At 37.1% G+C, this 25,523-nt stretch overlaps 1 protein-coding gene across 2 annotated transcripts in view; it reads left to right on the top strand.

Moving 5' to 3' along the window:
• The window catches only part of LOC101958024 (uncharacterized), a 127,362-nt gene that overhangs the window by 57,229 nt on the left and 44,610 nt on the right, over positions 1-25,523 (top strand). Inside the window, exons 71-97 of one of the 2 annotated variants that reach the window (XM_078014883.1) lie at positions 2,353-2,448; positions 2,621-2,719; positions 2,925-2,990; positions 3,614-3,700; positions 4,844-4,918; positions 7,562-7,657; positions 7,826-7,924; positions 8,130-8,195; positions 8,818-8,904; positions 10,044-10,118; positions 10,438-10,536; positions 12,750-12,845; positions 13,017-13,115; positions 13,321-13,386; positions 14,148-14,234; positions 15,409-15,483; positions 17,661-17,756; positions 17,929-18,027; positions 18,227-18,292; positions 18,927-18,989; positions 20,175-20,255; positions 20,571-20,669; positions 22,942-23,037; positions 23,210-23,308; positions 23,508-23,573; positions 24,211-24,297; positions 25,439-25,513. In XM_078014883.1, the coding sequence (XP_077871009.1) occupies positions 2,353-2,448; positions 2,621-2,719; positions 2,925-2,990; positions 3,614-3,700; positions 4,844-4,918; positions 7,562-7,657; positions 7,826-7,924; positions 8,130-8,195; positions 8,818-8,904; positions 10,044-10,118; positions 10,438-10,536; positions 12,750-12,845; positions 13,017-13,115; positions 13,321-13,386; positions 14,148-14,234; positions 15,409-15,483; positions 17,661-17,756; positions 17,929-18,027; positions 18,227-18,292; positions 18,927-18,989; positions 20,175-20,255; positions 20,571-20,669; positions 22,942-23,037; positions 23,210-23,308; positions 23,508-23,573; positions 24,211-24,297; positions 25,439-25,513 (2,295 nt within the window). The remainder of the gene's footprint in view (positions 1-2,352; positions 2,449-2,620; positions 2,720-2,924; positions 2,991-3,613; positions 3,701-4,843; positions 4,919-7,561; positions 7,658-7,825; positions 7,925-8,129; positions 8,196-8,817; positions 8,905-10,043; positions 10,119-10,437; positions 10,537-12,749; positions 12,846-13,016; positions 13,116-13,320; positions 13,387-14,147; positions 14,235-15,408; positions 15,484-17,660; positions 17,757-17,928; positions 18,028-18,226; positions 18,293-18,926; positions 18,990-20,174; positions 20,256-20,570; positions 20,670-22,941; positions 23,038-23,209; positions 23,309-23,507; positions 23,574-24,210; positions 24,298-25,438; positions 25,514-25,523) is intronic. The other variant, XM_078014884.1, reaches the window with a different exon arrangement.

The raw sequence follows: 25,523 nt of genomic DNA, 5'->3' as shown, positions 1-25,523 counted from the left end.
ACCCCACTATGAGTCAGCCTCCTTATATCAGAGAAAACATTCAACCAATTAGATTATATTCACAAAAATCTGAATCAAATATACTTGGGTAATAATGAGGTCTCAATGAGTAATCTCCTGGTCATCATACAGTAAGTACAATGATTTGCAAAAGGGCTACTCAAAGTTTGGTGCACAAATGTGTGGCTGCAGAGTGGGTGCTCAAATTTTGTGATGTGATGAGAAGTGAAACTGAGGGCAAACATTTGAAAATATAGCATCTTGTCACAAAAATCATTTAACTGTAGAATAAAAGCTTGGATAATATATGACCTTGTTTATTTAAATTTTAATTCTATATTGATACTATGGGATTTTTTTTTATAAGAATGTCTCTATGGGCTGGGGATGTGGCTCAAGTGGTAGTATGCTCGCCTGGCATGCATGGGGCACTGGGTTTGATCCTTGGCATCACATAAAAATAAAAAAATAAAAAGATGTTGTGACTACCGAAAACTAAAATAAATATATATATATATAAAATTTCTCTCTCTTAAAAAAAAGAATGTCTCTAGCATATATTGAAATATTACAAGTTGGTTGATTGCCATAGATTGGATAAAAGCACTGATTTGACTATAAATCAGAGGTTGAGGGCTGGAGGTTGATTCTTTGATTTTTCTATCTGCAACCTGGAATACTAGAATATATCACTTAAACATTTTACATGAATGAGAAGAATAATGTTGTCTCTTTTAGAGTATGTTTATGAGGTTAAAGATTTGATTTATGCATAAGGCAATTTGAAATGCTGTCTTCCTTCAGTAGGAACAGAAGGCCTAAGCTTACAAAGTCTGGTTAGAATATCAAGTCTGAATCCTGTTGTGCAGTAGCTCCCTTTTCAATGATGTGACCAGTGTAATAGAACTCATTTCCAACAAAAGCCAAGCAGAATATGCTTGTGGATGTGCATTGATTAAATTCAGCCAGTGTAGGACCAGGAATACAATACTATTGACAATATCCGACATAGAAAATTTAGGTTGAAAACAAACATGACTCAATTTCAAACTCTCTGATGCCATCAGTTACAAATTTTAAGGACCTCTGAACTGTCTTCCCTTGTAGCCCATTTTCTTTGTTTTATTCACATGATAAGCCTTTTTACCCAGTCCCTACATTCCTCTGCCTTGCTTACCTTCCTCCTCCAACTCCATGGTGCTCCCAGTGTGGTTCCTGGAATTCTGTGGGATCTTATTAAAAAGTCCACCAGCAGAGAACTAGAAATGCTATTGGGGGGGTGGAGTCTACCATTTTTTTTTTTTTAGGAAATTGATGCTCAAGGTAAAGAAACATATCTCCATAGTTCCCACTCTTTCCCAACTTGACTCTCAGTTTAGAGTCCATAAATGTCATGTCAGAATGGCTTTTTGAAAGCTCAACTCTCATCCTGTGTCTGTATTACTTAGAGTGCTTAAATAGTTCTTATTTCTTTTAAGATAACTTAGAAATTTATTTAGTATTCAGAGGCCTTTGTCTCATACATGCATATTAGAACTTATAAATTTATTAAAGAATCTATGGGCCTGTTGTGTTTCTCATACACTCATTTTTGGTTAGCTATTGTTTTGATTTAAAATTCATGATGAATAGTCTTTTGAATAAGCTGTAGTTTTTGAAATTACTGACTTAAACGATATAGCTTATGCATTAAAGGATAAAAATGAAACTAGACAATTGCCATTGGATCAATAAGTTTATTGAAATTTAAAGTGTTGACCATTTTGTTTGTATTCCAAAAGTCTGTTACAGAATTAGTTGATTAATAAGGTTGTCTCATTCAGAGAACTTCTGCAATTATCAGACCTAAGGTATTTGGAACAGGGCAACTCAACAACGGTCCTTGAATGTGTGATTCATTGTGTTTGTTAACAGCCCCCATGATGTGATAAGAAGTGAAACAGAGAGCAAGCATTTGGAAACAGAATTTTAACGTGATAGTATTTTATTGTTGAATAAAAATCTTGTATGGAATATGGTCTTATTAAATTTTATGTTAGTATTTATTTTATAACATTTTGAAAACCATACCTCTAGCACAGATGAGAATAGTAACTTGGCCTGATGTCGGAGATCCTTGGAGTAGCACTGGTTACAGCATAAAATTAGGGATAGGTGACTCAAGTTTGGCTCTCTGGTTTTCTAGCATCCAACTGGATGATGAGAGCACATCATTTAACCATTTTTGATAAGTGAGAGGAATAATGTAGCTGCTTTGAGAGGATGTTTATGAGATTTAAGGGTTTGATTTATGCATAAGACAATATGAAGTGCTTTTCTCTAAAAAAAAAAAAAAAAAAAAAAAAAACTTAGGAGGAACCATAAGCCCTAGTACAACACCACCTATTGGGGAGGAGGCCAGCACAGCTAGCAAACCCAGCACTGGAGCTACAAGCACAGGAACTTCAGGTAAGTCAGGATGTGTGCTTAGTGTCTATGAAATGAATACAATATCAAAGCATGTAGGATGTTGTGTAAATCATGAAAATGTACAAAAAGATCAAAATTTTGCCTGGATCTTCTCATCTCCTCCTTCAGAAGAGCTATCATACATTGCATGCACTGTTACTGTGTTTGTCAGGTACAACAGGAGAATTGCTGGGAACAACCTCAGGAGCAGGCAGGGGCAACACAACTGGACAATCGGGCACTGGGGCCACCAGCAATGGAAGCCCAACAGGTATGAGACACACTTCCAAGGGGCTTATGGTGGAGTCAAATACAAGTTGTATGAGATCCCCAAATGTGAGAATGAGATATAGGAAAGGTAACCATGGAGAATATTGAAGGAAATTATGACAAAATTGAAAGTATGCAGTGTCCTTCAAAGAGTGTTTTCTTCCTAGCTCTCTGTATAGACTAAGCACCATTCTTCTTCCCATTAGCAACAAGAGGAGGAGCTGATGCAACCACCACTGTCTCTGCTGGTGAGAACACATCTGGAACCACAGGTACTGAAGGAGCATAAGCAGGTGAAATCCAGGCAGTAGATGTGAGAACTTTTTGCCCCAAACCTATTCAGAGACAATGTTACCTGGGGCATCTGACCATTCTGGTCGAGGTGTAGCCAATTCTCCAGAAAAGCATGAATATATCAAGTCTGTGTTTTGTTCTTAATACATTTTAAAGTCACTGTAGATTATTGTGAAAGACTAGAAAAATCTGTCACCCGGTGCCAAGTGGGAAACCTAAATTAACTACCATCTAGGTACAATAAGCAATATGTTTAAGAGGATAGTTAAGATAGCAATGAAGACAGTAAGTAAGATAGCAATCAAGAGGGAAAAAGATGAAAACTAGATAGTTCTAGTGTACAAGGAAAAGGATATCAACCTTTAATCGTGATTTTTGACATGATTACCCTATTTTTAACAGCAATAACTTAATTGAAAGAGTGCATTCTCAAAATTAACTGATTTACCTTATTTACCTTGAGAAAGAGTATCTGATGCCAGTGAATTTTATAGGGTAAATCCATCTGTTATTTTAAAGCATATTCCAGATCATTATTGATAAGAAGCCCCTCCTTTAGATTTCTTAAGCTGATTTATTTTTTTCCCCTGATAAATCTCAGGCACTCCTGGAGCATCATCTGGAGAAACCCCTGAAGCTCAAGGTGATAGCACACGTGGAGAGGCAGGGACTGCAACCACTGGTTCAGGTGAGGTCCACTGTTCTGGTTTTGATGCATATGCATTTATCATCCATGCCCTTCTGTAGCAGATGCAGATTTGTAAACTCAGGCCCTAACTTGGATTAGATTGTTGTACCAAGAAAAGTTATGAGGATCTTTTCCTTCATTTTCTAAATCTGGAGCCTCTCAATGATGTTTAAGTTTTGCAGAAATAATATGTCTTCTGCAAACCCCATATTCTATTCTTGGCCCTAAAAACCATAGGAGTTTCTGAAGGCCTCACCAATACTAGCCATGGAGAATTAGCCCAAAATTCTGCTAACAGCAAATCGGGTAACCTAGAGGGTGTAGTCCATGCTTTCACCAGAGTCAGATGGAGTGTGTAAGTGTGTCCCAGTTCTTTGTGGTGAAGAGTAAAGCATGCAAGGCCAAAACACCTCACCAAGAATTTCTGAGGTAGCAGTGTGTCAGCTGGATTAGATGATCTTTCTAAAGTATCACACAATTGTCCCTGTATGTGCCTATGGTCCATAATGTTTGTGGGATCCTTGACTTGAAGCTTCTGATGCTGTGAGTCTGTAGCAAAACATAGTGTGCTGTTGTGGTTCAAAATCATATTTGAGTAGAGAAAATTTTTCATCACAGACTCATTGAACATGAAACCTTGGACAAAAGACCATATATGTACATATATTTTAAAGCCACTGTTGCTTCTATGTTCAAAATTAGGTCAGAACCACTACTCAAATAAGTGAATAGTAGAAATGTAGATAGATGGTGCTATGGTCCATGCCTGTAATCCCATCAGCTTGGAATTTGAGGCAGGGGCATGGGGAGTTCAAAGTCAGCCTCAGCAAAAGTGAGGCACTAGGGAACTCATTGAGACCCTGTCTCTAAATAAAATACACAATAGGGCTGGGGATGTGGCTGAGTGCCCTTGAGTTCAATCCCTGGTATAAAAAAAAAAAGTAGATAAAAATGTATCCTAATTGTAAGCTAATATAACTAATCTCACTAAAGAAGTCTGTCATGCAAGTTTTATGTTCAAATTTAGAATTATTGGAACAGAAAAAGAGAAGTATATAGACAGAGTGAAAGAACTTTAAAAAACTGATCAGCATCATCTACTTAATTAAAAATCTTCATATTATTCATTGTTTGTTTTGAAAGGTACATCTGAACCAAGAGTTGACAAAACAACCAGAGCTTCAAACAATGAAGTGACATCACCTGAAAGGAATTCAGGTTAGTAGAGAATGGTTTCAGTGGTCCTGATTTTGGTCCTGGTTTGAATCAAAGTAGTTGAAATGAAACTAAGGAGACCTAGTTGACTCAACTCAAGACAAAGAAACAAATCTTTGTTAAAAAAGTGCAGTAACTAATTTGAAAGGTTTAAGAAAACATTAAAGTCATAAGCATCTCTGGGTACTATGTCACTGGATGCATTTATTGGAATTTTAACTCTTTGTTGTGAATGGACAGTTAGATTACCCATTGGTAATAAAGTCCAAGTAGACTGTAGGTGCAAAGTTCCTTTGGTATTCTTCCCATACTCTACTGGAACTTCAGTTCCCATCACCTCCACAGGTGGAAGTGCAGGCATCACACTAGGACTGAGCCCCAGCATTACCAGTCCTGGTGGTACATCAGGTAAGCCCAGTTCAGAGCAAGTATATTGGCCTCAGCCAAGCAAATGGTTTCAGGCAGTCCTGCTCAGACAATATGTTTCCTAAACAAATACCCGATTTAGGTGATTTTTGTCATATATAATTAAAATTTAATATCATTAGCGTTTTGATATTATATTCTAATTATATATTAATTCTAATATCATTAAATTTTCAACATGTTGCTTCCTTATACTGTATTACCTTACAAATACATGCTTCCACTGATTATTGCGGGCCTCATGCAGGTTGGTTTGTTTTTTGCCATTTGTACAGTTGTATCAAATATTTTCAAGCTTCATCAGGGAAAACTAGACTGTCACCAGGTGTGACTTTAAGAACCCATAGGAATGTCTAAGTGACACAGTTTCCAATCAGGTGAAACAAAGATATGAGTCAAACACAATATTCCAAACAACACCTGTTTAACTATAGCAATCACAACTCTGAGTACAGTCTAAAACAAAGAGGCCAATTTAATAGTTACACAAGTGAATTCCATGACATTGTGCAATTCATGTAAGGATTTGCATTTGCATATGAAACATTAATGATACACATTTTTGTCCTTTAAAATATCTGATTTACTTTCAAGTATATTCTTTATTAACATAGTCAGGCTTAACATTATCTGTATCTATTGTTATGAGATGAGAAAATAAAAGTTCCTAAGCTTACAAAATCTGGTTAGAATATGAACTCTGAATCCTACTGTGCAGTAGCTCCCTTTTCAATGATGTGACCAGTGTAATAGAACTCATTTCCAACAAAAGCCAAGCAGAATATGCTTGTGGATGTGCATGATTAAATTCAGCCAGTGTAGGACCAGGAATACAATACTATTGACAATATCCGACATAGAAAATTTAGGTTGAAAACAAACATGACTCAATTTCAAACTCTCTGATGCCATCAGTTACAAATGTTAAGGACCTCTGAACTGTCTTCCCTTGTAGCCCATTTTCTGTGCTTTATTCACATGATAAGCCCTTTTACCCAGTCCCTGCATTCCTCTGCCTTGCTTACCTTCCTCCTCCAACTCCATGGTGCTCCCAGTGTGGTTCCTGGAATCCTGTGGGATCTTATTAAAGAGTCCACCAGCAGAGAACTAGAAATGCTATTGGGGGGGGGTGGAGTCTACCAATTTTTTTAGGGAATTGATGCTCAAGGTAAAGAAACATATCTCCCTAGTTCCCACTCTTTTCCAACTTGACTCCCAGTTTACACTCCATAAACATCATGTCAGAATGGCTTTTTGAAAGCTCAACTCTCATCCTGTGTCTATATTACTTAGAGTGCTTAAATAGTTCTTATTTCTTTTAAGATAATTTAGAAATTTATTTAGTATTCAGAGGCCTTTGTCTCATACATGCATATTATAAATTTATTAAAGACCTTTATTAAAGGTCTTATAAATTTATTAAAGAATCTATGGGCCTGTTGTGTTTCTCATACACTCATTTTTGGTAAGCTATTGTTTTGATTTAAAATTCATGATAAATAGTCTTTTGAATAAGCTGTAGTTTTTGAAATTACTGACTTAAATGATATAGCTTATGCATTAAAGGATAAAAATGAAACTAGGCAATTGCCATTGGATCAATAAGTTTATTGAAATTTAAAGTGTTGACCATTTTGTTTGTATTCCAAAAGTCTGTTACAGAATTAGTTGATTAATAAGGTTGTCTCATTCAGAGAACTTCTGCAATTATCAGACCTAAGGTATTTGGAACAGGGCAACTCAACAATGGTCCTTGAATGTGTGGCTCATTGTGTTTGTTAACAGCCCATGATGTGATAAGAAGTGAAGCAGAGAGCAAGCATTTGGAAACAGAGAATTTTAACGTGATAGTATTTTATTGTTGAATAAAAATCTTGTATGGAATATGGTCTTATTTACTTAAATTTTATATTAGTATTTATTTTACAACATTTTGAAAACCATACCTCTAGCAGAGATGAGAATAGTAACTTGGCCTGATGTCAGAGATCTTTGAAGCAGCACTGGTTACAGCATAAAATTAGGGATATGTTATTCAAGTTTGGCTCTCTGGTTTTCTAGCTTCCAACTGGATGACGATAGCACATCAATTAACCATTTGTGATAAGTGAGAGGAATAATGTAGCTCCTTTGAGAGGATGTTTATGAGATTTAAATGTTTGATTTATGCATAAGACAATATGAAATGCTTTTTTCTTAAAAAAAAAAAAAAAAACTTAGGAGGAACCACAAGCCCTAGTACAACACCACCTATTGGGGAGGAGGCCAGCACAGCTAGCAAACCCAGCACTGGAGCTACAAGCACAGGAACTTCAGGTGGGTAGGATGTGTGCTTAGTGTCTATGAAATGAATACAATATCAAAGCATGTAGGATGTGTAAATCATGAAAATGTACAAAAAGATCAAAATTTTGCCTAGATCTTCTCATCTCCTCCTTCAGAAGACCTATCATACATTGCATGCACTGTTACTGTGTTTGTCAGGTACAACAGGAGAGTTGCTGGGTACAACCTCAGGAGCAGGCAGGGGCAACACAACTGGACAATCGGGCACTGGGGCCACCAGCCCTGGAAGCCCAACAGGTATGAGACACACTTCCAAGGGGCTTATGGTGGAGTCAAATACAAGTTGTATGAGATCCCCAAATGTGAGAATGAGATATAGGAAGGGTAACCATGGAGAATATTGAAGGAAATTATGACAAAATTGAAAGTATGCAGTGTCCTTCAAAGAGTGTTTTCTTCCTAGCTCTCTGTATAGACTAAGCACCATTCTTCTTCCCATTAGCAACAAGAGGAGGAGCTGATGCAACCACCACTGTCTCTGCTGGTGAGAACACATCTGGAACCACAGGTACTGAAGGAGCATAAGCAGGTGAAATCCAGGCAGTAGATGTGAGAGCTATTTGCCCCAAACCTATCAGAGACAATGTTACCTGGGGCATCTGACCATTATGGTCGAGGTGTAGCCGATTCTCCAGAAAAGCATGAATATATCAAGTCTGTGTTTTGTTCTTAATACATTTTAGAGTCACTGTAGATTACTGTGAAAGACTAGAAAAATCTGTCACCCGGTGCCAAGTGGGAAACCTAAATTAACTACCATCTAGGTACAATAAGCAATATGTTTAAGAGGATAGTTAAGATAGCAATGAAGATAGTAAGTAAGATAGCAATCAAGAGGGAAAAAGATGAAAACTAGATAGTTCTAGTGTACAAGGAAAAGGATATCAACCTTTAATCGTGATTTTTGACATGATTACCCTATTTTTAACAACAATAACTTAATTGAAAGAGTGCATTCTCAGAATTAACTGATTTACCTTATTTACCTTGAGAAAGAGTATCTGATGCCAGTGAATTTTATAGGGTAAATCCATCTGTTATTTTAAAGCATATTCCAGATCATTATTGATAAGAAGCCCCTCCTTTAGATTTCTTAAGCTGATTTATTTTTTTCCCCTGATAAATCTCAGGCACTCCTGGAGCATCATCTGGAGAAACCCCTGAAGCTCAAGGTGTCAGCACACGTGGAGAGGCAGGGACTGCAACCACTGGTTCAGGTGAGGTCCACTGTTCTGGTTGTGATGCATATGCATTTATCATCCATGCCCTTCTATAGCAGATGCAGATTTGTAAACTCAGGCCCTAACTTGGATTAGATTGTTGTACCAAGAAAAGTTATGAGGATCTTTTCCTTCATTTTCTAAATCTGGAGCCTCTCAATGATGTTTAGGTTTTGCAGAAATAATATGTCTTCTGCAAACCCCATATTCTATTCTTGGCCCTAAAAACCATAGGAGTTTCTGAAGGCCTCACCAATACTAGCCATGGAGAATTAGCCACAGATTCTGCTAACAGCAAATCAGGTAACCTAGAGGGTGTAGTCCATGCTTTCACCAGAGTCAGATGGAGTGTGTAAGTGTGTCCCAGTTCTTTGTGGTGAAGAGTAAAGCATGCAAGGCCAAAACACCTCACCAAGAATTTCTGAGGTAGCAGTGTGTCAGCTGGATTAGATGATCTTTCTAAAGTATCACACAATTGTCCCTGTATGTGCCTATGGTCCATAATGTTTGTGGGATCCTTGACTTGAAGCTTCTGATGCTGTGAGTCTGTAGCAAAACATAGTGTGCTGTTGTGGTTCAAAATCATATTTGAGTAGAGAAAATTTTTCATCACAGACTCATTGAACATGAAACCTTGGACAAAAGACCATATATGTACATATATTTTAAAGCCACTGTTGCTTCTATGTTCAAAATTAGGTCAGAACCACTACTCAAATAAGTGAATAGTAGAAATGTAGATAGATGGTGCTATGGTCCATGCCTGTAATCCCATCAGCTTGGAATTTGAGGCAGGGGCATGGGGAGTTCAAAGTCAGCCTCAGCAAAAGTGAGGCACTAGGGAACTCATTGAGACCCTGTCTCTAAATAAAATACACAATAGGGCTGGGGATGTGGCTGAGTGCCCTTGAGTTCAATCCCTGGTATAAAAAAAAAAAGTAGATAAAAATGTATCCTAATTGTAAGCTAATATAACTAATCTCACTAAAGAAGTCTGTCATGCAAGTTTTATGTTCAAATTTAGAATTATTGGAACAGAAAAAGAGAAGTATATAGACAGAGTGAAAGAACTTTAAAAAACTGATCAGCATCATCTACTTAATTAAAAATCTTCATATGACTGTTTGTTTTAAAAGGTACCACTGAACCACCAGTTGACACAACAACCAGAGCTTCAAACAATGAAGTGACATCACCTGAAGGGAATTCAGGTTAGTAGAGAATGATTTCAGTGGTCCTGATTTTGGTCCTGGTTTGAATCAAAGTAGTCGAGATGAATCTAAGGAGACCTATTTGACTTAACTCAAGACAAATAAAGATGTCTTTGTTTAAAAAAAAAAGTGCAGTAACTAATTTGAAAGGTTTAAGAAAACTTGAAAGCACAAAGTCATAAGCATCTCTAGATACTATGTCACTGGATGCATTTATTAAAATTTTCATCTCTTAGGTGTGAATGGACAGTTAGATTAGCCATTGGTAATAAAGTCCAAGTAGACTGTAGGTGCAAAGTTCCTTTGATGTACTTCTCAGGCTCTACTGGAACTTCAGGTCCCATCACGTCCACAGCTAAAAGTGCAGGCACCACAGGAGGACTGAGCCCCAGCATTACTAGTCCTGGTGGTACATCAGGTAAGCCCAGTTCAGAGCAAGTACATTGGCCTCAGCCAAGCAAATGGTTTCAGGCAATGCTTCTTGGACAATATTTTTCTTAATAAAGTACCTGACTTAGGTGGTTTTTCTCATGTATAATTAAAATTTAATATCATTAGCCTTTTGATATCATTAGATTTAAAATATATTAAAATCTAATATCATTAAACTTTCAGCATGTTGCTTCCTTATGCAATATTACTTTACAAGTACATGCACCCGTTGATTGTTGAAGGCTTCATGCAGGTTTGTTTGCTTTTTTGCCATTTGTACAGTTGTATCATTTTTTTTTCAAGCTACCTAGGGAACAACTACAATGTCACCAGGTGTAACTTTAAGAACCCATAGGAATGACTCAGCTTTCAGTCAGGTGAAACAAAGTTATGAATCAAACACAACATTCCAACCAACACATTTAACTATAGCAATCACCACTCTGAGTATAGCCTAAAACAAAGAGGCCAATTTAATAGTTACACAAGTGAATTCCATGACTTTGTGCAATTCATGTAAGTACTTGCATTTGCATTTGAAATATTAATGATACACATTTTTGTTCTTTAAAATATCTGATTTACTTTCAAGTATATTCTTTGTAAAAAATAGTAAGGCTTAACACATTATAAATGTTTATTGTCATAAGATAGAAAATAAAAGTTCCTCAGCTTACAAAGCCTAGTTAGAACATAAACTCTGAACCTGATGGGCAATAGCTGCTTTCTCAATGGTATGACCAGTGTAATAGAGCTCATTTCCAACAAAAGCCAAGCAGAATATGCTTGTGGATATGCATGATTAAATTCAGCCAGTGTAGGACCAGGAATACAATACTATTGACAATACTGGACATACATAATTTAGATTGAAAACAAAAATGACTCAATTTTAAACTCTCTGATGCCATCAGTTACAAAGTTTAAGGATCTCTGAACTGTCTTCCCTTGTAGCCCATTTTCTGTGTTTTATTCACATGGTAAGCCCTTTTACACAGTCCCTGCATTCCTCTGCCTTGCTTATCTTCCTCCTCTAACTCCATGGTGCTCAGTGTGGTTCCTGGAACAGCAACATTGGAATCCTGTGGGATTTTATTAAAAGTGCATATTTTGTAGTCCACTGGCAGAGAATTGGAAATTCTATTGGGTGGGTGGAGTCCACCAATTATTTAGGGAATTGATGCTCATGGTTGAGAAACATATCTCCAAAGTTCCCACTTTTTCCCAACTTCAATCCCAGTTTACACTCTATAAATGTCATGTCAGAGGGCTTTTTTAAGCTCACCTCTCATACTGTGTCTGTATTACTTAGAGTACTTAAAGAGTTCTGATATCTTTTAAGATAATTCAAAAATTTATATATCATTCGGAGGCCTTTGTGTCATGTATGCATATGAGGTCTTAAGAATTTAAGAATCTATAGGCTGGTTGTGTTTCCCACACACTCAATTTTGGTTATCTATTGTTTTGATTTAATATTTATGATGAATAGTCTTTTGAATAAGCTCTAGTTTTTGAAATTACTGACTTAAACAGTATAGCTTATGCATTAAAGGATTAAAAATGAAACTAGGTAATTCCCATTGGATCAGTAAATTTATTGAAATTTAAAGTGTTGACCATTCTGTTTATATTCCAAAAGTCTGATACAGAATTACTTGGTTAATAAGGTTGTTTCATTCAGAGATCTTCCGCAATTATCAGACACTAAGGTATTTGAACAGGGCAACTCAATATTGGTCCAGGAATGTGTGGCTCATTGTGTTTGTTAAAAGCCTATGATGTGATCAGAAGTGAAACAGAGCAAGCATTTGCAAACAAAGAATTTTAACATAATAGTATTTTACTGTTGAAGAAAAATTAGTATGTTATATGGTCTTATTTACTTAGATTTTTTATTAGTATTTATTTTATAACATTTTGAAAACCATACCTCTAGCAGAGATGAGGATAATAAAATTTGGCCTGTTGTCAGAGATCTTTTGAGCAGCACTGTGTACAGCATAAAATTAGAAATAGGTGATTGAAGTTTGGCTGTGTGGTTTTCTAGCTTCCAACTGGATGACCAGAGCACATCATTTAACCATTTTTGACAAGTGAGATGAATAATGTAGCTGCTTTGAGAGGATGTTTATGAGATTTAAAGTTTTGTTTTATGCATAAGACAATATGAAATGCTTTTTTTTAAAAAAAAATCAGGAGGCACGAGAAGCCCAAGTACACCAACACCTATTGGGGAGGAGGGCACCACAGCTAGCAAACCCAGCACTGGAGCTACAAGCACAGGAACTTCAGGTAAGTCAGGATGTATGCTTGGTGTCTATGAAATGCATACAATATCAAAGCATGTAGGTTGTTGGGTAAACCGCAAAAATGTAAAAAAGATGAAAATTTTGCCTGGATCTTCTCATGTCCTCCTTCAGAGGAAGTAGCATATATTGCAAGCACTGTTATTGTGTTTGTCAGGTACAACCGGAGAGTCTCTGGTAACAACCTCAAAAGCAGGCAGGGGCAACCCAACTGGACAATCCAGCACTGGGGCCACCAGCACTGGAAGCCCAACAGGTATGAGAGACACTTCTTAGAGGCTTGTGGTGGCATTTAATACAAGTTGTATTAGATCCCCAAATGTGAGAATGAGATACAGGAAAGGTAACAATGGAGAATATTGAAGAAAATTGTGACAAAATCGAAAGTATACAATGTCCTTCAAAGAGTGTTTTCTTCCTAGCTTTCTGTGTAGACTAAGCACCATTCTTCTTCCCAATAGCAACAAAAGGAGGAGCTGATACAACCACCACTGTCTCTGCTGGTGAGAACACATCTGGAACCACAGGTACTGAAGGAGCATAAGCAGGTGAAATCCAGGCAGTAGATGTGAGAGCTTTTTGCCCCAAACCTATTCAGAGACAGTGTTATCTGGGAATCTGAACATTATGGTCGAGGTGTAGCCAATGCTCCAAAAAAGTGTGAATATGTCAAGTCTAAGATTTGTTCTTAATACATTTTAGAATCTCTGTGGAATATGGTGAAAGATTAGGGAAATCTGATTTTTACCTAGTGCCAACAGGGAAGCAGAGAAATTAACAACCATCTAGGTGCAATAAGTAATAACTTTAAGAGAATGGTAAGATTGCAATCAAGAGGGGAATGATGCAAACTGGATCATAAGACAGCTCTAGTGTACAAGAAAAAACATATCAAAGTTTAATCATGGTTTTTTGACATGATTACCCTATTTTTAACAGCAATAACTTACTTGAAACAATACATTATTAGAATTACCTGATTTACCATATTTACCCTGAGAAAGAATGTCAAATGCCAGTGAATTTTATAGGGTAAATCTGTTATTTTAATGCATGTTTCAGATCATGTTGATAGGATGTCCCTCCTTTAGGTTTCTTAAGCTGATTTCTTTTTTTTTAATATTTATTTTTTAGTTGTAGTTGGACACAATCTTTATTTTCCTTATTTATTTTATGTGGTGCTGAGGATCAAACCCAGGGCCCTGCATGTGCTAGGCAGGAGCTCTACTGCTGAGCCACAATCCCAGCCCCTGATTTTTTTTTCCTTTTTGTTCTTGATAAATGTCAGGCACCCCTGGAGCATCATCTCGAGCAACCCCTGAAGCTCAAAGTGGCAGCACACCTGGAGAGGCAGGGACTAGAGCCGCTACTTCAGGTGAGGTCCACCATTCTTGTTTGTTGCATAAGCATTTATGATCCATGCCCTCCTGAAGGAGATGCAGACTTGTAAAATCAGGCCCTAAGTTGGATTACATTTTTGGACCAAGTAAAGTTATGTGGATATTTTTCTTCATTTTCTAAATCTGGAGACTCTGTTATTTGTAGGGCTTGCAGGAATAATATGTATTCTCCAAAACCCATATACTGGTCTTGGTGCTAAGAACCATAGGAGTTTGTGAAGGCCCCACCAATACTAGCCATGGACACTCAGCTAGAATAGCCACAGCTTTGCCTAGCAGCAAATCAGGTAGGTAGAGAGTGTAGTCCATTGTTTCATCAGAGTAAGATGGAGTGGGTAAGTGTATCCCAGTTCTTTGTGGAGAAGAGTAGAAAGAGGTAGTAGGAATTGAAGCATGAGAGGCCAAAATAATTCACCAAGAATTTCTCAGGTAACAGTGTGTCAGCTGGATTAGATGGTCTTTCTACAGTATCATACAATTGTCCCTGTATGTGCCTATGCTCCATAATGTTTGTGGAATCCTTGATCTTGATTTTTTGATGCTGTGTGTAGCAAGGACATAGTTTGCAGTGGTGGTTAAAAATCATATTTGAGTTGAGAAAATTGTCCATCAGAGACTCACTAAACATGAAACCATGGAAAACCTTCATATATAAATATATTTTAAAATCGCAGTTGCTTCTAATATTCAGCATTCAGTCAGAATCACTACTCAAATAAGAGAACAGTAAAAATGTAGATAGCTGGTGCTATAGTCCATGCCTGTAATTTTAGCAGCTTGGGAGGCTGAGGCAAAAGAATTGGGAATTCAAAGCCAGGCTTAACAAAAGTGAGGCACCATGCAACTCAGTGAGACCCTGTTCCTAAATAAAATACACAATCAAGTGGGGGATGTGGCTCAGAGATTGAGTGCCCCTGAGTGCAATCCCAGGTATGAAAAAACAAAGTCAGATAAAAATGTATCCTAATTGTAAGCCAGTATATTTAATCTTACTAAAGGATTCTCTCATACAGTTTTTATGATCTAATTTGGAATTATTGGAACAGAAAAACAGAATTTTTATAGAAAAGAATGTAATGTATTTTAAAAAAAGATGAGCATGATCTACTTAATCAAAAACCTTGATATTATTCTTTTTTGCTTTGAAAGGTACCACTGAACCATCAGTTGACACAACAACCAGAGCCTCAAATAATGAAGTGACATCACCTGAAGGGAATTCAGGTTAGTAGAGAATGACTTCAGTGGTCCTCATTTTGGTCCTCGTTTGAATCAAAGTAGTTGAGATGAATCTAAGGAGACCTAGTTGACTCAACTTAAGACAAAGAAAGATGTCTTTGTTTAAAAAAATTGCAATAACTAATTTGATATAATTAGCTTTAATATATAATTAAAATCTAAAAAATTAAACTTTCAACATTGCTTCCTTTTATCATATCATCTTACAAGTACCTGCTCCCACTGATTGTTGCAGGCCTCATGCAGGTTTGTTTGTGTTTTGCCATTTGTACAGTTGTATCAATTTTTTTCAAACTTCCTAAGGAACAACTAGCAAGTCACCAGTTGTAACTTTAGGAACCCATAGGAATGTCTAAGTGATACAGCTTCCAATCAGGTGGAACAAAGATATGAGTCAAACACAATATTCCAAACAACACCCCTTTAACCATAGCAATCACCACTCTGAATACAGTCTAAAACAAAGAGGCCAATTTATAGTTACACAAGTCAATTCCATGATTTTGTACAAATCATGTAAGTATTTGCTCTTGCATATGAAACATTAATGATACACATTTTTGTCCTTTAAAATATCTGATTTGCTTTCAAGTATATTCTTTGTTAACATAGTCAGGCTTAACACGTTATATGTGTTTATTGTCATGAGATGAGAAAATAAAAGTTCCTCAGCTTACAAAGTCTGGTTAGAACAGGAACTCTGAACCTGATGGGCAATAGCTGCTTTCTCAATGGTGTGACCAGTGTAACAGAGCTCATTTCCAACAAAATCCAAGCAGAATATGCTGTGGATGTGCATTGATTAAATTAGGTCAGTTTAGGACCAGGAATACAATACTATTGACAATATTGGACATAGATAATTTAGATTGAAAACAAAAATGACTCAATTTTAAACTAACTCTGATGCCAACCATTCCAATTTTCAGGGCCTCTAAAGTGTCTTCCCTTGTTGCCCATTTTCCTGTGTTTTATTCACATGTTAAGCTCTTTTCCCATGTCCCTGCAGTCCTCTGCTTTGTTTACCTTCCTTCTCTAATTCCATGGTTACAGTGTGGTTCCTGTACCAGCAGCATTGGAATCCTGTGGGATCTTATTAAAAGTACACATTTCCTAGTCCACCAGCAGAGAATTGGAAAGTCTATTGAGTCAAATTTTTTAGAGAATTGATGCTCAAGGTAGAGAAACACATCTCCCAACTTCATTCCCAGTTTACACTCCATAAATGTCATGTCCGAATGACTTCCAAAGCTCACCTCTCACCCTGTGTCTGTATTATTTAGTACTTAAATAGTTCTGATTTCTTTTAAGATAATTCAGAAATTTATATACCATTAGGAGGAAGCCTTTGTCTCATGTATGCATATTAGGTCTTATAAATTTATTCAAGAATCTATGGGCCTGTTGTGTTTCTCACATACTCATTTTTTGGGTAGCTATTGTTTTGATTTAAAATTCATGATGAATAGTCTTTTCCATAAGCTGTAGTTTTTGAAATTACTGATTTAAATGATCTAGTTTATGAATAATAGGAAAAAGGGAAACTTGGCAATTCCCACTGGATCAGTAAATTTATTGAAATTTAAAGTGACCATTTGTTTATATTCCAAAAGTCTGTCTGACTCAGAATTACTTGGTTAATAAGGTTGTCTCATTCAGAGATCTTTCACAGTTATCAGCTAGTAAAGTATTTGAACAAGGCTACTCAACATTGGTCCATGAATGTGTGGCTTATTGTGTTTGTTAACAGCCCGTGATGTGATAAGAAGTGAAAGCATTTGCAAACAGAGAAATTTAGTATAACAATATTTTATTGTTGAATAAAAATTTGTATGTTATAAGGTCGTATTTACTTAGATTTTATATTAGCATTCATTTTATAACACCATGAAAACCATGCTTTTGGCAGAGATTAGAATAATAAAACTTGTCCTGTTGTCAAAGACCTTTTGAGCAGCACTGGTTACAGCATGAAATTAGGGATTGGCGATTGAAGCTTGGCTGTCTGAAATTGTAGCTTCCAACTGGATGACGAGAGCACATCACTTAACCATTTTTGATAAGTGAGAAGAATAATGTAGCTGCTTTGAGAGGATGTTTATGAGATTTAAAAGTTTGATTTATGTATAAGGCAATATGAAATGCTTTTTTAAAAAAATCAGGAGGAACCACAAGCCCTAGTACAACACCACCTATTGGGGAGGAGGGCACCACAGCCAGCAAACCCAGCACTGGAGCTACAAGCCCAGGAACTTCAGGTAAGTTGGGATGTGTGCTTAGTGTCTATGAAGTGCATACAGTAACAAAGCATGTAGGCTGTTGGGTAAACCATGAAAATGTACAAAAAGATCAAAATTTTTGCTGGATCTTCTCATCTCCTCCTTCAGAGGAAGTAGCATACATTGCAAGCACTGTTACTGTGTTTGTCAGGTACAACAGGAGAGTCTCTGGTAACAACCTCAAAAGCAGGCAGGGGCAACCCAACTGGACAATCCAGCACTGGGGCCACCAGCCCTGGAAGCCCAACAGGTATGAGAGACACTTCCAAGGGGCTTGTGCTGGGATCTAATACAAGTTATATAAGATCTCCAAATGTGAGAATAGATACAGTTAAAGTAGCAATGGAGAATAGGAAATTATGACAAAATTGAAAGTATGCAGTGTCCTTCAAAGAGTGTTTTCTTCCTAGCTCTCTGTGTAGACTAAGCACCATTCTTCTTCTCAATAGCAACAAGAGGAGGAGCTGATGCAACTACCACTGTCTCTGCTGGTGAGAACACATCTGGAACCACAGGTACTGAAGGAGCTTAAGCAAGTGAAATCCAGGCAGTAGATGTGAGGGCTTTTTGCCCCAAACCTATTCAGAGACAGTGTTACCTGGGGCATCTGACCATTATGGTCGAGGTGTAGCCAATTCTCCAGAAAATCATGAATATATCAAGTCTGTGTTTTGTTGTTAACACATTTTAGAGTCACTGTGGAATATGGTGAAAGACCAGGGAAATCTAACTGATTTTACCTAGTGCCAAGTGGGAAACAGAAAAATTAACAAACATCTAGGTGCACAACTTAATAAGATTAACAGGATAAGATAGCAATGAAGACAATAAGTAAGATAGGAATCAAGAGGAGAAAGATGCAAACTAGATCATAAGAAGGTTCTAGCATGCCAGGAAAATCATCAAAATTTAATCATTTATTGATATGCTTATGCTATTTTTAACAATAATAACTTAATTGAAACAATACATTATCAGAATTACTTGACTTACCTTATTTACCCTGAGAAACAATGTCATATGCCAGTAAATTTTATAGGGTAAATCCATCTGTTACCTTAAAGCATATTCCAGATCATATTGACCAGAAGTCCCTCCTTTAGGTTTCTTAAGCTGACTTCTTTTTTATTTTTCCCTGATAAATCTCAGGCACCCCTGGAGCTCAAGGTGGAAGCACACCTGGAGAGGCAGAGACTGCATCCACTGGTTCAGGTGAGGTCCACTGTTCTGGTTTGATGCATAAGCATTTATCATCCATGCCCTCCTGCAGCAGATGCTGATTTGTAAAATCAGGCCCTAACTTGGATTTCATTGTTGGACCCAGAAAATTTATGAGGATCTTTTTCTCCATTTTCTAAATCTGGAGACTCTCAATTATTTATGGGGTTTGCAGGAATAATATGATTCTCCAAACCCTCCCTATATACTGGTCTTGGCTCTAAAAACCATAGAAGTTTCTCAAGGCCCCACCACTAGTACCCATGGAGACTCGGCTAGAATAGCAACAACTTCTGCTAACAGCAAATCAGGTAACATAGACGGTGTAGTCCATGGTTTCATCAGAGTCAGATGGAGTGTGTAAGTGTGTCCCAGTTGTTTTCTATGGAGTGTAGTGAAGAGTAAAAGGAGGTAGTAGGGAATGAAGCATGAGGGGGCCAAAACACTTTACCAAGAATTTCTGAGGTAGCAGTGTGTCAGCTGGATTAGATGGTCTTTCTATAGTATCCCACAATTGTCCCTGTGTGTGCCTATGGTCCCTAATGTTCATGGGATCCTTGACCTGGAGCTTCAGATGCTGTGAGCATGTAGCAACAACATAGTTTGCTGTGGTGGTTAAAAATAATAATTGAATAGAGAAAATTTTCCATCATAGACCCATTGAACATGAAACTTTGGCAAAAAGTTCATATAATCATATATTTTAAAGCTTCAGTTGCTTCTAATGTTCAGCATTTGGTGAGAACCACTACTCAAATAAGTGAATAGTAATAATATAGATAGCTGGTGCTGTGGTCCATTCCTGTAATCCTAGAAGCTTGGGAGGCTGAGGTAAAAAGATTACGAGTTCAAAGTCAGCCTCAGCAAAATTTATGCACTAAGCAACTCGGTGAGACCCTGTCTCTAAATAAAATTCACAGTAGGATTGGGGATGAGACAGAGTGCCCCTGAGTTCAATCCCCAGTATCAAGAAAAAAAAAAACATAGCTAATAAGGTATCCTAATTGTAGGATAATATAATTTCACTAAAGGAGTCTGACATACAGATTATATGTTCAAATTTGGAATTTTGGGAACAGAAAAAGAGAATTATATAGAAGAGTGAAATGTATTTTAAAAACAGAACAGCATGATCTACTTAATCAAAAACCTTAATATTATTCATTTTTTATTTCAAAGGTACTACTGGAACATCAGTTGGCACAACATCCAGAGCCTTAAACAATGAACTGACATCATCTCAATCTCAAGGGAACACAGGTTAGTAGAGAATGATTTCAGTGGTCCTGATTTTTGTCCTGTTTTGAATCAAAGTAGTTGAGATGAATCTAAGGAGAACTAGTTCATTCATCTCAAGACAAAGAAAGATATATTTGTTTAAAAAAATGCAATAGGCTGATTTAAAACATTTAAGAAAACATTAAAGCACTAAGTCATAAGCAACTCTGGGTACTAAGTCACTGGATGCATTTATTGGAATTTTAATTCTTTGTTGTGAATGGACAGTTAGATTAGCCATTGGTAATAAAGTCCAAGTAGACTGTAGGTGAGAAGTTCATTTGGTATTCTTCCCAGGCTCTACTGGAACTTCAGGTCCCATCACCTCCACAGCTGTAAGTGCAGGCACCACAGGAGGACTGAGCCCCAGCATTACCAGTCCTGGTGGTACATCAGGTAAGCCCAGTTCAGAGCAAGTATATTGGCCTCAGCCAAGCAAATGGTCAGGCAATGCTGCTCAGACAATATTTTTCCAAATCGAATACCTTACTTAGGTGATTTTCCTCATATAATTAAAATTTAATATCATTAGCATTTTGATATCATTAGCTTTAATATATAATTAAAAATTAATATCATTAAACATTCAACATGTTGCTTCCTTTTACCATATTATTTTACAAGTACATGCTCCCATGGATTGTTGCAGTCCTTATACAGGTTTGTTTGCTTTTTTTGCCATTTGTCGTTGTATCATTTATTTTCAAGCTTCATCAGGGAGAATTAGACTGTCACCAGGTGTGACTTTAAGAACCCATAGGAATGTCTAAGTGACACAGCTGTCAATCAGGTGAAACAAAGATATAAGTCAAACACAATATTCCAAACAACACCTGTTTAACCATAGCAATCACCACTCTTGAGTACAGTCTAAAACAAAGGGGCCAATTTAACATTTGCACAAGTCAATTCCGTGACTTTGTACAAATACATGTAAGTATTTGCACTTGCATATGAAATATTAATGATACACATTTTTGTCCTTTAAAATATCTGATTTGCTTTTAAGTATATTCTTTAACAGTCAGACTTAACACATTATATGTGTTTATTGCTTTCAAGTATATTCTTTAACACAGTCAGACTTAACACATTATATGTGTTTATTGTCATGAGATGAGAAAATAAAAGTTTCTAAGCTTACAAAGTCTGGTTAGAACATGAACTCTGAACCTGATGGGCAATAGCTGCTTTCTCAATGGTGTGACCAATGTAATAGAGCTCATTTCCAACAAAAGCTAAGCAGAATATGCTGTGGATGTGCATTGATTAAATTAGGTCGGTTTAGGACCAGGAATACAATACAATTGACAATACTGGACATAGATAATTTAGATTGAAAACAAACATGACTCAATTTCAAACTCTCTGATGCCATCCATTCCAAATTTTCAGGGCCTCTAAAGTGTCTTCCCTTGTAGCCTATTTTTTTCTGTGTTTTATTCACATGTTAAGCCCCTTCCCCAAGTCCCTGCAGTCCTCTGCCTTGTTTATGTTCCTCCTCTAACACCATGGTGCTCACAGTGTGGTTCCTGTACCAGCAGCATTGGAATCCTGTGGGATCTTATTAAAGGTGCACATTTCCTAGTTCACTAGCAGAGAATTGGAAAGTCTACTGGGTGGGTGGAGCCACTCAATTTTTTTAGGAAATTGATGCTCAAGGTAGAACACATCTCCACAGTTCCCACTCTTTCCCAACTTCACTCCCAGTTTATACTCCATAAATGTCATGTCCGAATGACTTCCAAAGCTCACCTCTCACCCTGTGTCTGTATTATTTAGTACTTAAATAGTTCTGATTTCTTAAGATAATTCAGAAATTTACATAGCATTAGGAGGAAGCCTTTGTCTCATGTATGCGTATTAGGTCTTATAAATTTATTTAAGAATCTATGGGCCTGTTGTGTTTCTCACACACTCATTTTTGGGTAGCTATTGTTTTGATTTAAAATTCATGATGAATTGACTTTTGCATAAGCTGTAGTTTTTGAAATTACTGATTTAAATGATATAGCTTATGCATAAAAATAATAAAAAAGAAACTTAGCAATTTCCACTGGATCAGTAAATTTATTGAAATTTAAAGTGTTGATCATTTTGTTTATATTCCAAAAGTCTGACTCAGACTTACTTGGTTAATAAGGTTGTCTCATTCAGAGATATTTCACAATTATCAGACAGTAAGATATTTGAACAAGGCTACTGAACATTGGTCCATGAATGTGTGGTTTATTGTGTTTGTTAACAGCCCATGATGTGATCAGAAGTGAAACACAGAGCAAGCATTTGCAAACAGAGAATTTTAACATAATAGTATTTTATTGTTGAATAAAAATTTGTATGTTATATGATCTTATTTACTTAGATTTTATATTAGCATTCATTTTATAACACCATGAAAACCATGCTTTTGGCAGAGATTAGAATAATAAAACTTGTTCTGTTGTCAGATCTTTTGAGCAGCACTGGTAACAGCATGAAATTAGGGATAGGTGATTGAAGCTTGGCTGTCTGAAATTGTAGCTTCCAACTGGATGACGAGAGCACATCACTTAGCCATTTTTGATAAGTGAGAAGAATAATGTAGCTGCTTTGAGAGGATGTTTATGAGATTTAAAAGTTTGATTTATGCATAAGGCAATATGAAATGCTTTTTTAAAAAAATCAGGAGGAACCACAAGCCCTAGTACAACACCACCTATTAGGGAGGAGGGCACCACAGCCAGCAAACCCAGCACTGGAGCTACAAGCCCAGGAACTTCAGGTAAGTTGGGATGTGTGCTTAGTGTCTATGAAGTGCATACAGTAACAAAGCATGTAGGCTGTTGGGTAAACCATGAAAATGTACAAAAAGATCAAAATTTTTGCTGGATCTTCTCATCTCCTCCTTCAGAGGAAGTAGCATACATTGCAAGCACTGTTACTGTGTTTGTCAGGTACAACAGGAGAGTCTCTGGTAACAACCTCAGGAGCAGGCAGGGGCAACCCAACTGGACAATCCAGCACTGGGGCCACCAGCCCTGGAAGCCCAACAGGTATGAGAGACACTTCCAAGGGGCTTGTGCTGGGATCTAATACAAGTTATGTAAGATCTCCAAATGTGAGAATAGATACAGTTAAGGTAGCAATGGAGAATAGGAAATTATGACAAAATTGAAAGTGTGCATTGTCCTTCAAAGAGTGTTTTCTTCCTAGCTCTCTGTGTAGACTAAGCACCATTCTTCTTCCCAATAGCAACAAGAGGAGGAGCTGATGCAACCACCACTGTCTCTGCTGGTGAGAACACATCTGGAACCACAGGTACTGAAGGAGCATAAGCAGGTGAAATCCAGGCAGTAGATGTGAGAGCTTTTTGCCCCAAACCTATTCAGAGACAATGTTACCTGGGGCATCTGACCATTATGGTCGAGGTGTAGCCAATTCTCCAGAAAATCATGAATATATCTATGAGTTTTGTTCTTAATACATCTTAGAGTCACTGTGGATTATGGTGAAAGATTAGGGAAATCTAACTGATGTCACCCTGTGCCAAGTGGGAAACAGAAATTAAGAACCATCTAGGTGCAATAAGTAATACCTTTAAGAGGATAGTTAAGATAGCAATGAAGACAACAAGTTAGATAACAATCAAGAGTGGAAAAGATGAAAACTGGATCATAAGATAGTTCTAGTGTACAAGGAAAAGGATATCAAGCTTTAATCATGATTTATTGATACAATTATGCTATTTTTAACAATAATAACTTAATTCAAAGAGTACATTCTCAGAATTAACTGATTTACCTTATTTACCCTGAGAAAGAATATCCGATGCCAGTGAATTTTGTAGGGTATATCCATCTGTTATTTTAAAATATATTCCAGATCATTGTTGATAAGAAGTCCCTCCTTTAGGTTTCTTAAGCTGACTTATTTTTTTTCCCTTGATAAATCTCAGGCACCCCTGGAGCATCATCTGGAGCAACCCCTGAAGCTCAAGGTGGTAGCACACCTAGAGAGGCAGGGACTGCAACCACTGGTTCAGGTGAGGTCCACTGTTCTGGTTGTCATGCATATGCATTTATCATCCATGCCCTCCTTTTGTAAAATCAGGCCCTAACTTGGATTTCATTGGAGGAGCAAGAAAATTATTAGGATCCTTTTCTCCATTTTCTAAATCTAGAGACTCTCAATTACTCATAGGGTTTGCAGGAATAATACGTATTCTCCAAACCCCATATACTGTTCTTGGCTCTAAAATCCATAGGAGTTTCTGAAGGCCCCACTAGTACTAGCCATGGACACTCAGCTAGAAAAGTCACAACTTCTGCTAGCAGCAAATCAGGTAGGTAGAGGGTACAGTCCATGCTTTTTTCAGAGTAAGATGGAGTGTGTGTGCCCGTCGTTTTCTATGGAGTGTAGTAAAGAGTACAAAGAGGTAGTAGGGAATGAAGCATGTGAGGTCAAAACACTTCACCAAGAATTTCTCAGGTAACAGTGGGTCAGCTGGATTAGATGGTCTTTCTATAGTATCACACAATTGTCCCTGTATGTGCCTATAGTCTATAGTGTTTGTGGTATACTTGACCTGGAGCTTCGGATGCTATGAGTCTGTAGTGAAGACATAGTTTCCTGTGGTGTTTAAAAATCATATTTGAGTTGAGAAAATTTTTTATCATAGACCCATTTAACATGAAATCTTGGAAAAACCTTTTTTTTAAAGCCTCAGTTGCTTCTAATGTTCAGCATTTGGTGAGAACCATTACTCAAACAAGTGAATGTAAAAAAGTAGGTAGCTGGTGCTGTTGTCCATGAGTGTAATCCCATTATCTCCAGAAGCTGAGACAGAAGGATTGCAAGTCCAAAGCCAGCCACAGCAAAAGTGAAGCACTAAGCAACTCAGTGAGACCCTTTCTCTAAATAAAATACACAATAGGGCTGGGGATGTGGTTGAGTACCCTGAGCTTAATCTCGGGTATCAAAAAAAAAGATAATAATATTAACTTGCAATTAAGATACCTTATTAATCTCCCTAAAGAAGTCTCTAATACAGGTTTTATGTTCAAATTTGTAGTTATTGGAACAGAAATAGAGAAGTATATAGAAAAAAAGTGAAAGGTATTTTAAAAACAGATCAGCATAATCTACTTAATCAAAAATCTTTATATTTTTCATTGTTTTGAAAGGTACCATTGAACCATCAGTTGACACAACAACCAGAGCCTCAAAGAATGAAGCGACATCACCTGAAGGGCATTCAGGTAAGTAGAG

This window comes from Ictidomys tridecemlineatus, chromosome 6 (assembly GCF_052094955.1).
Source record: "Ictidomys tridecemlineatus isolate mIctTri1 chromosome 6, mIctTri1.hap1, whole genome shotgun sequence".
Lineage (NCBI taxonomy): Eukaryota > Metazoa > Chordata > Mammalia > Rodentia > Sciuridae > Ictidomys > Ictidomys tridecemlineatus.
The sequence above is the reverse complement of the archived record's forward strand: the minus strand, read 5'-3'. Positions and strand labels throughout refer to the sequence as shown.